A 15,128-nucleotide genomic window follows, 5' to 3' on the forward strand; every position below is an offset into this window, starting at 1 on the left:
TCAGCCTCCAAGAAGCCTCCCCAAGGTCAGTGAAGCACATCAGTAATGGAAATAAAGATGCAGATCAGTCACATCCAAATACTAGATAATGTTCTAGTTTAGGGTTAAAGAAAAAAATGCACTCAGCCCTCTTCTCCTGTCCCCATTCTAAACCTACATTATCATAAATAAACAGAGGCAAGGCAGGAATCTTACCAACAGATATTCTCAGGGTAAGGAGCGTATGTAACCTCCCAGCTTGATATGCACAGCTCCTTGCTGTAAGGTGAGGGCTGAGGTTCTCCTTTACACTTAATACTCTGACATTTGCAGGCATTGAAGTCCTTAAGGATACTGTAAGAGACAAAAGAAGAGGAGGCATTTTCCAAATAATTACACCCAAAAATGCTGCATATGTATTGAGAAGACTGGGAAGAGTAATAAAGGACTTTTGCTTTTAATAACAGAGATCAAGGCAGCACTGAGACAACAACACATGCGTAACAATGTCACAACCTGGCAAATGGGGAAACTAAAAGCAGTTTTGAACTGTTCAGTGCTTCTACCAACACTAACAACAGGAGTAACTCGGTAAAATAAATAGCAAAAAAAAGAAATGAAAATCTGAGAGCACTGGAAGAAATCAAGATAAAGACTGCCAGTTCTCCTAACACTTCTTTATGGAACTACAGCTGGTGTTTTCAAATCAAGGCAGACCAAAGGATGGGTCTGCACTCTCTTTTCATTACACCAGTATCAAAACCAGCCAATTCGGCCTGGAGTTCTCAGAAAAAAACTGTACCATGCTGGTATTCTCACAATTCAAAATGCTATCTTCATTCACCCACTCCTAAAATAGTCACAATACTCATTTTTATCTTCTGATGAGTTGATTGACAATCAATGTATTTAAACAACATTTAAACATGCCCGGAATTAATGCTTTTAAAGACTTCTAAAAACACAGCAATAGTAGTTACAGGCATATATTGAGAGATAGTACAGCTCTGTCTGTATTACTGTGCAAAAGAAGTTCCATATAGATAAGCTCTATTACACCAGCACGGAAACAGAATATGTTTGAACAGCAGACTGGAATTCCTGAACATGCTTGTTCCACAGTTGTGCTCTTAACATAAAGAAAAAGAGAAACACACACACAAACACCAAACAAACAAATATACCCCCCAGATCTTTACCTTACCAGAATTCTAGTAGTGGTGTCAAACTGACAGCATCTTGCAGCAGCAAGAAGTTAAGAAAGTTAATGATACTTTTTGTATCAGTTACATAGTTAACTGATTAAAACATAGTTAAAAACATAGATACAGAGTAAGCTTTAGGAATACCAGCCATGCTACCAAGCACCATCATTAACCCAGCTTCTACTGACTTGATTAAGGATGGTTACATTAACCTGACTCCATGAACCTCAGTCCTGGCTTTCCATTTCTCCCATCTTATTTCAGGGTTCTGTGGAGCAAAGCTTAGTAAGGGCACCAAATAACTTCCTAATTTGCTGGTAGCCTCAGCTTCACATGTCATCAAACCTAATTTTCCAGAGATTGGAGTCCACTGCATGACTTCCAAGCTAAACTAATTAAAACCTTTTCAGTTTTTGCTAAGTGAATTGCAAAGATGCCTGCAATACAGCCCAAGGAGACTATCCCAACAAAACAGTGTATGATAAATCAGTAGCTGGAGAAGGAACTTCAGTGTTTATTTCTTCTTTCAGTTTCACATCTTAAAATGTCATTTCATGCTTTATATTCTCTAAATGTGGTGTGTAACATTACAAAATCAGGAGAGGAGCAAATTTTACCACACAATTATACTTGGGTAAAGAGCAGCAAGCAAAATCTTTTGCAGCATCTCAAATTTTTGCAAGGAATTCTATACCCTAGACTTCATGAAAAAGAAGCCTGACAGACTGGCTCTCTAACATGACTTGAGGGTCAAAAGAACACAGACCATTTAAATCAGAGGCTGTGTTATTTTTGTAAGACAAATACAAATTGGCTTCCCTTTGCCCACTTTGTGTTAGTAAAAGATGCTCACAAAGAACCAACAGAAAACAAGAGGCTACATGCATTTTGTCCACAAATGACCAAGTAAAAAGCACTGAACAGCTTCTGATAGTAGGCCTACACATATATCTGTAATAACAGATAAGAGAGATACATAATGAGCATCTATCACCTATGACCAGGTCAGTCCCTGACTCTGCTTGGTTGAGATGACTAACTAGCAGAGTAATTTGTACCCACTGTGATCATTTGGTAATTGGACCATTTGTACAGTAGAAATGGAGAAACCAGTAACTTGTATTCAAGAGCCAATTAGTCTGGCCTACTATTAACCTATACTGAGGGACCACGTACAGAGAAGAGAAAGGCTCCTCACCCCAATAAGTGTCCAGACACATTTAGTCCCTTAGACATATTTTCCACTCAACACACAGATGCTAAAAGCACACTTACAGGAAAACTTACCAAAAACAAAGCAGCCCAAATCCACAGGATGGTGAAAAAGAAGAAAGGAAGAAGAACCAACATAAGCACACAAGCGACACAAACAGGAAATCAGTTCTACTCTTACAGTTCAAAGAGAACAAACAAGACAGCAGACAAAACTTACTAGGTTGCCATGGATTTCTCCTGAAATGTTACAAAAGCCATTCCCAGAGGGTTATTGTGAACAGCTTGTTCCTCTTTTGAATATTCTTCCATCAGTTCATTTGTAACTTTGGTATAATAATCTACAGCATCCTCCTGTTGGGAAATTGATGACTGTTACATCCAAGTACCAGATGGCTAATATCTTCATTAAAATACAGCTTACACAAACTGTTGTCCTCATATTAATTCATAGTCTCTCATCCTCAAATTACTTATACAAGTACAGGCTGGGCAAAGAGTAGATTAAGAGCAATGCTGAGGAGGAGGAGGTGTAGGCTGACAAGAAGCTCAACATGACCCAGCAACGTGTGCCTAACGCTCAGAAAGTCAATCATGTCCTTGGCTGCATTAAAAGGAGCATGAGCAGCAGGTCAAAGGAGGTGATTCTGCCCCTTTACTGTGCTCTTGTGAGACTCCCCCTTGCAGTCCTGCATCCATCTCTGGGAACCCCAATACAAGAGGGATGTGGAGCTGTTGCAATGAGAACAGAGAAGGGACACAAACATGCAATGAATGCTGGAGCAAATCTTGCTCTGAAGACAGGTGGAGAGAGTTGTGCTTGTGCAGCCTGGAGAGGAGAAGGCTCCTTAAGAGGAGACCTTAGAGCAGCTTCCAGTGCCTAAAGGGGGCCTATAGGAAATGTGGAGAGGGACAGCAGAAGGGGGAATGGCTTTAACCTGCCAGGGAAGAGACTGAGATGAAATCTTAGGCGGAAGTTCTTTACTATGAGGGTGATGAGGCCCTGGCACACGGTGCCCAGAGAAGCTGTTGCTGCCCCATCCCTGGCAGTGTTCAAGGCCAGGATGCATGGGGCTTGGAGTAACCTGATCTAGTGGAAGGTGAACCCCAAAGCAAGGGGTAGCAACTTGATGAACTTTAAAGTTTCTTCCAACCCAAACCATTCTATGATTCTTCCACAAATTACGAATCATGTCACAATGAGAAGACAAACAGGAAGTTTTTCTTGTACTTCAGCTTTTACACTAAGATTACATTTCAATATTTGAGGGGAATTCCTTTTCTGTACAGTGCAAGAACTTGAAGGACGAGTCATCTGCAACAACTGAATAAAGAATTTTCTGAAGCTCAGCAAGACATCACACAAAACCTACTCTCTACTCTTCTAACAATCTACCCAGCCATGACTAAAAATGAACATGATCTTACCCTTTCACATCCTCTAATTTCACAGCAGCAGAATTGACCGCATGGCTTAGGGTTGATCAGGACCCGTTTGCCATACTTCTGATGCAGATGTTCATAGTAAGTCAGGCTTTTTTCTGCCTGTTTTCTGGACAGAAAAATGCATTCATAACATTTTGCAGGAAAACAGTATGAACATCAACCTTAAGAAGATTATAATCCCCAGGAGAGAAAGTAATGTCAAGGACTGATAGCAAATTAATCAATCACCAAAGATATTCACATACACCTTAATCTGACTTACTTAGAATAAACTATTTTCAAGTCTAACAGCATTATACAACCAACATTTGTGGTGAGGCTCCAGAAAAAAAATCCTGAACAACGTTATTCTTGTATAGCCCAACAGTTAACACTCTGCTCTCCTGCAACCAGCATCTCTTTCGAAGCAGGGCCCCTGAGTTATTAATTCAATAGCCGAGTTTTCTACTTTGCACTACCTGACAATAAATACACACATAAATCAAGTCAGTAAGTCAAAGCTTATCTTATGCAACACACAATGTACCACACAAGAAACTGACTGAACACCAAAACTCACTTTAAAACAGAGCTGAATCTAACTGAAGCACAGACTAGCACTCTGAGAGCAGAATTCATTTCTAGTGTGTGCCAGCTTAGCACTAGTGGTGTATGTTGATTAAGGACTGGCAAAGCATTCATGAAATTATGCTGAACTTGTGTAGCTTACAAAAACAAATACCTTTTTTTGAATAGATGAATAAGCTTGGCTACATCATAGCACAGCTGCACCTCCAGCACAGTGCAAGTTGGGTAGGCAGCACTGAAAAGGAAGCAGTACAGGAGAAATATAAGAAAGTACAATGAAGAAACTGTTCCAAAGAGCATCACTGATGTCTAACCAGTATCTCAAGCAGTCATTTAATTTCTGAATGTGGTATCATACAGGGGAGACTTCCAAAGAGACAGTTGCTAAAAATTACTTTAATGTGAGATGTGCAGCATTATTCCAAAGTAAAGGCTGTTGTGGGAGCCTGGATGGAAAGCATGGATACACAAGACACTTCCTTAGATTCTCATTTTAAGATCTGCTGACTAACTTTATTGAAATATTCCTTAGACAGAATTGAGAAAAGATTACAAGATATGCTTTCAGAAGACTGATAATATAGTATGAATTTTAAACACTGCAATGGTCAAAAAACCATTTCTGCATGGGCAGATAAAACTAGTAGGACAATTTTAAATCTCTTATTCCTAATGATACTACTCAAGCATGGACTTTCTACATAGGCATGTAGGGACAGGACAAGGGGGAATGGCTTTAACCTGACAGAGGGGAGTTTTAGATTAGACATTAGGCAGAAATTCTTCCCTGTGAGGGTGCTGAGGCACTGGCATAGGGTGCCCAGAGAAGCCGTAGCTGCCCCATTCCTGGCAGTGTTCAAGGCCAGGGGCTTAGAGCAACCTGGTCTAGCAGAAGGTGTCCCTGCCTGTGGCAGGGGTTGGAACTAGATGAGCTTTAACGTCCTTTCCAACCCAAACCATTCTATGATTCTATGAACTTACGTGAAATGGCCATGTACTGTCTCTTCTTTTGCATCTTTTGGAAGACCAGTTATAAACAATGTGCACTTAACCTGCAGGAGAAATTGCAATTCCAATTTAAAGAAACCACAAGCATAGGAAGGCAGCAGTGACACAGCACAAAGAGCTGTGTTGTAGACGGGAAAAAAGGTAGGAAATTTTGATGGGAGCTGCATCTATTCAAGACAGCAGCAGGTTCACCTTCTACTCTGGCAACAGGGTACACCAAAATTTCACAAATCCCTTCTCAACTCCCTTCTCTCCATTTATTTTCACAATTAATTCACTCAGTGGAGCTTTGCTTTCAGTTTCTTCACAGTTACATCACATTCTAGCAAGCAGGAGGCATGTTAGTAATTTTGGGTTTTAGCATTACCCACTTGCAAACATGCTGTATGATTGTTTTCCACCCCAACAAAGAAACTTACTGTGTTTTCTTCTTTATAGGTGACATACTTCATGTGATGTCTCATGAAGACAACAGTCAGAATCAGGTAAACAACAGCAAAAACCGTGTGCAGCCAAAGAAGATTATTACTGTTGGACAAAATGTTATGAATATGAGAATTAGGAAGAACTAATTGTCCAACTGATACAAGTAGCCATCAAAATGCTGAGCAGATCAGAGCCTCTCATTGAACACAAAAATAGTTAGTTACTGGTAGCCAGTCACTCCTATGCAGGTGCATTGGACAGTCATTAGGGTTACTGGCTTATCATAAAATTCTGTGGGTAACAGGCTTACGGAGAATTCTGTAACATGGACATTTTCAGGCAGCATTTGCCTTGTGCCTTGTCCTTCAGATGACCAATAGCTCACACCATGTCATTCGCCAAAATGTTTTCTATTGGCCTTATTTTTCACTCTGCTGAGTGCACAACTGAACTCTCCTTGAACACAATCCTTACTCCAATTGATAACAGCCTAATGCAGGGAGTGAATTCTGCTTCTCTGACAGCTCCTTCCTCAGAGCTTACATAAGTTCTGTTCTGCAAACACCTTTTCAATTTTGCATTAAGAACTACAAATAACCTAAGACACAGGAACCTGTTTTACAGATAAATAACCCAACCAAGCAAGAAGTCTCCATCAGTTACTAGGCTTCATAACATGGTTAAAAAAGCCCCAAAGTGCATTGGCAGAAACTCTATTAGAAATAGGGTCATGGATGGATGTGATCAAGTAATAAAAGAGAAAAAAAAATGTACAGCTTTGTATTTCAGACTATTTTACAGACTTGTTTTAAAACACATATAAGTAGTTTTAATTGTGATCTCAGATGGGAGAGAGATGCACACACATAAATCTAACGTATGAGAATTGAAATCATCTGAGTTACACATTCTAGTAAAGCTGTCAGCCTTATTTTCCTATTTTCCTTCTCAAGTATGGTTTCTTTTAATGTGGAAATTTCTGAAATTTCTAAATGTGCAGTCATTAGCCAAAAGAAACATGTGGTGTAAGAAGCAAGAGCTGAGAAAGTAGGAGCCAAGTCTCTAGATTTCTTATCAGCACTGTAACTGCATAGCCTGAAGCAGAACGTATCCCAGTTTCAGTTGATGAAGCGTGAATAAGTAAATTCTACCCCATAAACCATGCTGCAAATATCAATTCATGTCTTAGAGACTATAGCAGAAACACACACAAGCATAAAGGTACTCTGAAAGATTTACTTACCCAGTTTGCAAGTTTACTATAGTTGTTCTTCCAAAACTATAGGGATCTTTATCTAAGAAGGACAAAAATAAGCAGCATAATTAACTGGTGCAACATTCACATGCAAATTAGAAAGTCAGCTTTTATTCTATTTTCTTAAAAATATTGATAAGCTTCTTTTTAATGCTGAGTATATTCATTATTAAAAAGATGCAGAATCATAACCAATGCTGGTTTACTGTATTGCATTTTAAAGTTGGGAAAAAAGCCCCAGGATTATACCACATTCAACCCATCAAGAGAAAGATTAGTTTATTTTAAAAGCCTAAATGCTAGATCTTTTCAGGGTTTCCCTTTCTCCCTCTGATCTCTGTTCATGTGCATTAGCAACACTACTCAGGGACTTGAACATATTTCCTTCACATTTTTATCCCATCTTAACTGATTTCTTATCTCAGGTTTTTAAATTGCATTAATTCAGTGTTGACAAAATGGTACTGATAACCTTACCAAGGTCAAGAAGGAAAGAGTTCATATGACATTGTTTCTCTAGCCTGTCAAGTATTTAAGGAAAATGATAATGTAAGTGAGTGGAAATGGAGTACATGTTCACAAAGGAAAAAGAGCTAAGTGTATCTGAAAAACTAAACAGTCTTTTAGCACAGTCTGTTGAGCCACACTGCAAGTCATCAAAACAGAAAGAAACTGCAAATGCGCAAAATCAACATATGGTGGAAGGGGAGGAAGAAGGGGAGAAACACTAAAATTTCATCTTTGATTTTCAGCTGTATTTCCTATCATCATAAAAGTTAATGCAGGAAAAGAGAAGGCTGCATTATCCTGCTTTACAAGGCCAGACATGCTCTGCCATTTGAACTAACAGAGAGCATCTACTGGTATCCAAAATACTACAACTTTTACAAATTGTAGTTAGAGAAGGACAGTGCACACAAGCTTATGTGTATTACAAAATCTATTTTGGTGTAAACGTACAGGCAGAAACTAAACCAGAAGAGAGAACTACATTCCTGTAAGTTCTTTCAGGGCACTGGCATTTCCCTCTACAAATGACATTAAGACAGCAACTAGGGCAAGAGCTGTGTTGCATTTGATTCTCTACAACTAGGCTGACAACACAGAGATGTAAAGCAGGGAAAGAGAAGTGACTGTGAAGTGATAAAATGATCTTTGAAAGAACAAAAAGAGAAATAAAATTCAAAGAAGAAAAAAACCCAAAACCAAACTAACTCAGCAACAGTCCTTCAGAAAGCAGATCTCAATATAAACAGGAAATTGATAAGAAAGAGCTTATAAAAAGGAAGTCAGAGATGGTAGTTCCACAAAGAAATAGTATTAAAGGCACACATACTAAATATTCCATTAGAGATGAGGGTTAACTCACAAAGCTCTTTAAAACACAGGTAGAAGTAAACCAAAAACAAGAAGTAAGACACATTATTAAGAACAATAGAAGAGAATAAATTATAGAGACACAGATCAGCAAGATCAGTACAAAAACCAAGATGCAACTGTTGTGGTATAACAACAAACAAAACATAAGTAAGCACTGTGCCTGAGAACCTCTGGGACAACCAAATGAATTAGTGCTTTTTCTTTGCATCACTATTCACGAAGATGATTAATTATGAACAACTCCGTAAATACCATCTTGACAAGACAGTCAGAATAGGCAGATTCATACCAAAGCTGTCTTAATGGGCTTGTAAGAGCTCAATATAAAAAAAAATTAAGAATATTTAAACAGAGTTTAACAGCATTCTGTCTACCACTATTGTCATTAGCAACCTGAATGGCAGACTAGAGAGCACATACACTGTATTTGTTGAGTGTGAGTTCATAATGCAAAGAGGTGTCACATTTGCAGACATAACCATGACTAGACAGCAAGAAGCAGGAAATAAATCTTTGTCTAGTCAGCACTGACATAGTCTCAGCAAGAAGATTTTCCAGTTTTGGGCTGCAAACCAAGACAGAAAAAAACAATGGGAGACAGCCTAGCTAGATTTAAACAAGTTCATCGGATGGATGATTATTTTATTCACCTTATGAACAGCCAAATGAAAAATATTTCTCATTAATGACCAAATTAACTGGTCTGATTTATCAAAAAGATGATGAATTCATGATCCTTAAACAGTTTAAAGGATATTCAAAGAGGAAATGAATAATCTGTTCTTCCCAGTGACAGGTCAAAAAATAATGATCTTAGATTGCAGCAAGAGATTCAGACTGGACACCAGAAAAAGACTTCTCAGCTGTGAAGTCAGTTTCCATTGTCAATCACAACCAATGAAAAACCTAAGGAGTGCCTAGATAAACACCAGTTAAGAGGGCACAGGTAAAACTAATCCTGACTTGAGCCTTCTAGGTCTAGTTGTCCATGTCTGCATGTGGTTTGCCATATAAAAGCTTTTACAATTGTATAAACCACAGAATTCTTTTCAGAATACAAAATAAAACTTCTTACCAAGTAGATCACCTGACAGGTTGACAGGCAATATGACACACACAGACAAAATGCTGACAGCAATCAACAAACAGATGATGTGCCGCTGGAAGGCAAGGTAATGTATGGCATCTTCACCACATCTCTCATGGATCTCATCATCACTGCATGACAGACAAAAAAAGCACATGATCAGCCTACTTGGTATCTTTAAGGTTCTAGGGGATGGTTTCTGAATATACACTACTTTATCAGTCTATCCAGTGACATCTCCATCAATCCCTATCAGCTTTTAACACGGTTGTGTTCTTTCACATAGAAATTCAACTTCCAAAAGTGTTTTTTCCTTGTGTAGTATCACCACCCAAAAATTAACATGAGGGAATTTAACATGGAAACAAGTAATCTGAAAAGCAAATAAAAATCCAAGGTCTTTTTTATCAGACTGAAAGAGGACAAAGACATTTGCTGTGACCTCTTGTTTTATGACAGTCACAAGGTTGAACATCTAGTTCTCAGAATTTAAGATCACACTGTGATGGGTGTTCATTCATCTCCATAAAGGCTCCCCATGAGGAAAATTACTATACAATCATCTTGCTCTTATAACACCCAATTAACAGAAGATATGAATGGGCTTCAGAATGAACTCTCATTGTCTACCCTTTTTCAGCAGGACAGATCATTAAAGTAGGAATTCTTGGAAAAGGAAGGAACTGAACTAGCAAAAATGGAGAAAGACAGCCTCAATCTCCACTCCATCTTGTTCCAACGTACCCAAGCTGGAAATTGATTTTTTAAAATGACAATTTACTAAACCCTAAGAGATGTAAAGAAAGAACATTACATGCCTAATGCTCAGTTTCTGGGAAACAGTGGGATGGGTTTTTCCTTGCCAGTCACTTCCAGCCTCAACTAAACCACCAATTCTCCACAGATATCCTTGCAGGGAAACCCCACTTGCTGCCTGAGGCCCTGCTGGCTTCAAACAGGGGAACACCCACACAGTACTCTTTGAAGAGTGAAAGCCTAGAGCCTAGTTATCAGCCCAGAATCCATATAAATGCCATAGATTCACACACTGTCACAAGATCAGGAAGTCCTTGGGCTGCCAGGAGGATGCATCCTGAAGAAGTATTCCCATTAGTTGTGTTTTTATAATACTTTTGCCAGCCCACCTGTATCACTGTTTGCATTAAATCCTATCTACTCAAAAAAAAAACCACCCCAAACCATTTTTGAATGCAACCCCCCTTTTCTAATTAAAAAGAGCAAAGCACAGCACAGCTCACTATTTCTGTTTCATATACTTACCGCATCCGAAAAGCAGCTGTCATCCAAGAACAAAATCCCTGTAAATCAAGAAGGAAGTTTTTGGGAACTAACATACAAAAACCAGTCTCTGATCTATACAATTAAGAGAAGTGTTTCCATTAAGCCAACATCTTAGCTAAAAACATGGCAGTCAGTTGCTCCAAAGTCATCATTTAGAAACATAGAAAAAATACCTAATAGTGTACATATTTTTCACAGGGTACTTCATATGTCTGTTTTCAGAGAATATTTAAGGGTTGTTGTTTTGTTTGTTGTTCCTTTTCCTCATTATTTACATGTTTATTGCTTGGGCTTCTTAAATGTATACAAGCATGCCCAAATCCCAGTGAATGAAAGTCAAGATGAGGCTTCTAAGGATTTATTTTTAATGGACTGTTTTAGAGCAGGAAAGGTGATTATCTTTTCCAAAACCATTTTGAGATACTCTCCAGTTTTAAGGATAAACTCCACGAGAGTCTAATACAAGTTAATGAGTTAAATAGCAGTTAGAAACAATACTGTGATAACATTAGCAGAAAGGCTTTGTATATACATTTACAATCCTCCTCTGTACAGCAGAGATTATAAATCGCTGAATGTTCCAGTACAGTTCAAAGAATACCCAAAACCTTCTCTCTCAAAAGACCTCTTCTTTCATAGAATCCCAAGGGTTGGAAGGGACCTCAAAAGATCATCTAGTCCAACCCCCCTGCAAGAGCAGGGAAACCCAGAGTACATCACACAGGAACTTGTCCAGGAGGGCCTTGAATATCTCCAACGTAGGAGACTCCACAACCCCCCTGGGCAACCTGCTCCAGTGCTCTGTCACTCTCACAGTAAAGAAGTTCTTCCTGATGTTAACGTGGAACCTCCTTCAAGCTGATAGGAGCCAAGTAAAGAGACATTTTAATTTAACAGCTTCAGTGACAAAGTTGCCTTAGGGTTTTTCAAAAGATGAAGAAAACTATACAAACAGCAGAGCAATCCTGATCAAACACCAGTGTGCTTTTGATGCTCATGCAGTTATTTAGTTGCAAAGCTAGATATTAAGTCGATGCATATATAAAAGGCTAAAACACAGGCTGCCACAATTGCACAACACTGGCATGGTTCATTCTAAAGCTGCAACACAAAATGATACAGGTACATGAATTCAAAGACTCCAGAGAGACCAAGGAGAGAACCAATTAAAAGTCTGGCCACAAAACTATCTTCCATTCCAAACCAGCCTTAATATTAAGAGTATATAGCACTATTACTGGCCTGACATTTGCAATCCAGTTTCCTCAACCTTGTGAGGAAAACAGTGTATTATAAACACTAGCTGGGTATTATTTGCAATAATGTAACTTTTTGAGCTGTTAAGTACAAAATATTTACTAGGTATCCTTTGAAATAATAATCATAATAATAAAGATACTTAAAAACTATTAGGTAAGATACCAGTTTATGATACAGGAATAGTCTGTCAGGAAACAGAAACAAATTACATATGGTCCTGTAAAAACACAGTAAACAATGCATTACTTATTTCTGCATATAGATGGCCTTCCAGTTTAATAACTGGTTCATTGGGCTAGGTGGAATGACAAATTACAACAGATTCCATTAAACAGCTTATATATGAAAAAGTGTATCAAAATTCTGCAATACTTACCTTATCATATTCAATGTCTTCAGGTACTGATGAAGATGTTGACAATCTGCTGTATCTTGATTCACTAAAATACATTAAATGCTCCACAGATTATGGAATTCCACAGAATTATTTCAACTTTAACAATTCTGAAGTAACTACAAAAACACTTTTTCACTGCTATGGTTTTCACCTTGCAGCATATGCTTAATTACAGAAATATGTGCTATGTCTGATCTTGAAAAGAAAGCATGTGAGCTCCTGATGTGACAGCGTATAATTGAACTAGAAAGAAAATAATGTTTTATTGGGCTATTAAAACCACAGTAACATAGAAGAATGTAACACAGGTTTGGAAGCCTGGCAATGATGAGATTTGCAAGCTAGCTTCCTGTTCAGATATTCCTCATTAAAAGACATCATCTCTTTTCCTTCCACCTTTCTTCCTTCATCTTACAGCCACTGCTCAGAATTTCTGAACACAATTAGATGGCTTACCTGCCAAGCCACCTCTTCACACAAACCAAGTCCTGCAGCAAGGCTAGACTCTGTAGCCCTCAAAAACAGCAGAGTACCTGTTTTCAGTCGTTGCTAATGAGAAATGTTGCAATGGTAATGTGCCCATAATTACAGGGCAACACGTGTTAAAATGGAGTGTATTCATAGGTGTATCCGTGATAATTTTGACCTAGTGGCTCAAATCACAGTCCATCGGGGACAGTAACATAGGCTCCTGGAGGCCTGACTGCTCAAGGATCTATTTGTCCCATGCAGACCTTTACAGACCACATGGAAGCCTATAGCAGAGCATCTTCATTCTTGCTGACTGAGCTACCTGGACTGAAGCCATCTCAGTTATTGCCATTCGTTTTTCCTCTCACAATCTTCACTTCACAACTGTAATGGATTACACCTAAAACCACATTTTGAGGGTTTTATGCTTAGTTGTGAATTTACAACTTAGTTACACTGCTAATACCAGGAAGAGTCTTGTTGTTAAAGTTCACCCACTTCCTAAACAGACAGCTAGCTTTTAAACACCCTAAGACATCATCCTGCAAAAATAACATTTACAAATAAATAATCAAAAGCTTATTTACAGTATTACTGAAAATCAGCAAAGAATTCCAGAAACCTGCAATGATACATTTCTTCATTTAAAAACTCTTCAGAAATTTTATAGCACAGGCTGCACAGGGAGCTCTGGGAAGATACAGGGCTTGAGCCAAAATAAACAGAATAGTCAATATCCTTCTATCACAGAAACAGCTTTAAAACATCAGCATGTGGGTATGTGACATATTAATAGACAAGCAGCGCATTTTCTGACCTCCATTTCCTCAACCCACAACTGTAAAATGAAATTTATGATGATGCCAAACACATAACTCTATTACTGAAACCACAAAGAGTAACTCTGAGTGGGGCCTATTTTGCAGAAAGCAGCACAAGGACATTTTTAACAAATATGTGCATGTGGTTCCAACCATATCTGATACAAATGCACTTCATTTAAGCCACATTTACTGTACTCAGTTTCACATTCCCCAGTTTCAACGAATCAGTCTACCTATCTTTTTTACCTTTCAGCTTCTGACACCAGAGCAACACGACCATAGTCCCAGAATCTCTTTCTTATAACAGAAAACAGCAATATTAAAACCTAGAAAAGAAAAATAAGAATCTTTGAATATTGATTTTTCCACTTCATAATAATTTTTTAGATGTGTAGGAACTGTCAAAAAATGCTGTCCTAGCTCCTAAACCAATTGTCATATGCTAACCAACCCAATGGCAGCCATGCTACAAAGAACACTGGGACCAAAGGATGAGAACATCTGCCTTCCTCTTAATTTATAGAGGAGAACTGCATGGAAAAGTAATTCTGAACTGCAAGTGTATGAAGGTTGGTGACAGGAAAAGAAGCAAGCAGTACTTGAGAGGAAGTCAGAACTTTCATAACTACACCTTTACACATTCACAACTTAATGACCAGAACTATGATGGAAGACAGTGATGTAAACAGGCTGCAGGGGGTTCAGCTACTTTCTCAAGTATGTGACTTATTCTTATCCCTAAAAAAGTAATGTATTATTACAACTCATAAACCCCAGAAACTTGTGTTTGATCTCTGCAATGCATTTTTTACCTCCCCTGTGTATTTTTACTTTTTAAAAGATGACAAGAAAACAAGAAGAAATAAACCAAACATTGTATTTCACTGATGCATTTCTTTCTTTAAAAATAAGTTGCTTTGTACACTGAAGCAATGAAACAGAATTAACAAGGCTTGTTTTCTATGCATATGCAGCATACGCCCTCGCCTTCCAGCCCCTCCTACATCCCATACCTGTTTGGCTAGAAAGTGGTGTAACTTACCTGGATCTATGCAAACACTGGGATATGCGTTAAGATTATCTATGTGTCAGGATTACACAGCTAATTTCCACATTTCACAATAAATATAATCTTCTTATAAAAGCCTTCCCCCCAACAAGGATTATTAATTTAAATCTTCCTTCTGCAATTTGCCATTAAGCTTAATGTAAGCAGGAAAGTCTCTTTGACAACTTTGGTTGAAATTGCATAACGTGTTTTATGGTTATTGGGGGAACTGACAGGCAAAAATGGGAAGAGAATGTAATA

At 38.3% G+C, this 15,128-nt stretch overlaps 1 protein-coding gene across 1 annotated transcript in view; it reads right to left on the reverse strand.

Moving 5' to 3' along the window:
• The window catches only part of TMEM63A (transmembrane protein 63A), a 31,103-nt gene that overhangs the window by 12,614 nt on the left and 3,361 nt on the right, over positions 1 to 15,128 (reverse strand). Inside the window, exons 3-13 of the mRNA XM_034060904.1 lie at positions 14,066 to 14,145; positions 12,504 to 12,567; positions 10,847 to 10,884; positions 9,554 to 9,696; positions 7,087 to 7,138; positions 5,837 to 5,945; positions 5,391 to 5,461; positions 4,564 to 4,644; positions 3,825 to 3,948; positions 2,617 to 2,750; positions 196 to 333 (exon numbers count right to left, since the gene is read on the reverse strand). Of these exons, the coding sequence (XP_033916795.1) occupies positions 196 to 333; positions 2,617 to 2,750; positions 3,825 to 3,948; positions 4,564 to 4,644; positions 5,391 to 5,461; positions 5,837 to 5,945; positions 7,087 to 7,138; positions 9,554 to 9,696; positions 10,847 to 10,884; positions 12,504 to 12,567; positions 14,066 to 14,145 (1,034 nt within the window). The remainder of the gene's footprint in view (positions 1 to 195; positions 334 to 2,616; positions 2,751 to 3,824; positions 3,949 to 4,563; positions 4,645 to 5,390; positions 5,462 to 5,836; positions 5,946 to 7,086; positions 7,139 to 9,553; positions 9,697 to 10,846; positions 10,885 to 12,503; positions 12,568 to 14,065; positions 14,146 to 15,128) is intronic.

This window comes from Melopsittacus undulatus, chromosome 3 (assembly GCF_012275295.1).
Source record: "Melopsittacus undulatus isolate bMelUnd1 chromosome 3, bMelUnd1.mat.Z, whole genome shotgun sequence".
NCBI classification, from domain to species: domain Eukaryota; kingdom Metazoa; phylum Chordata; class Aves; order Psittaciformes; family Psittaculidae; genus Melopsittacus; species Melopsittacus undulatus.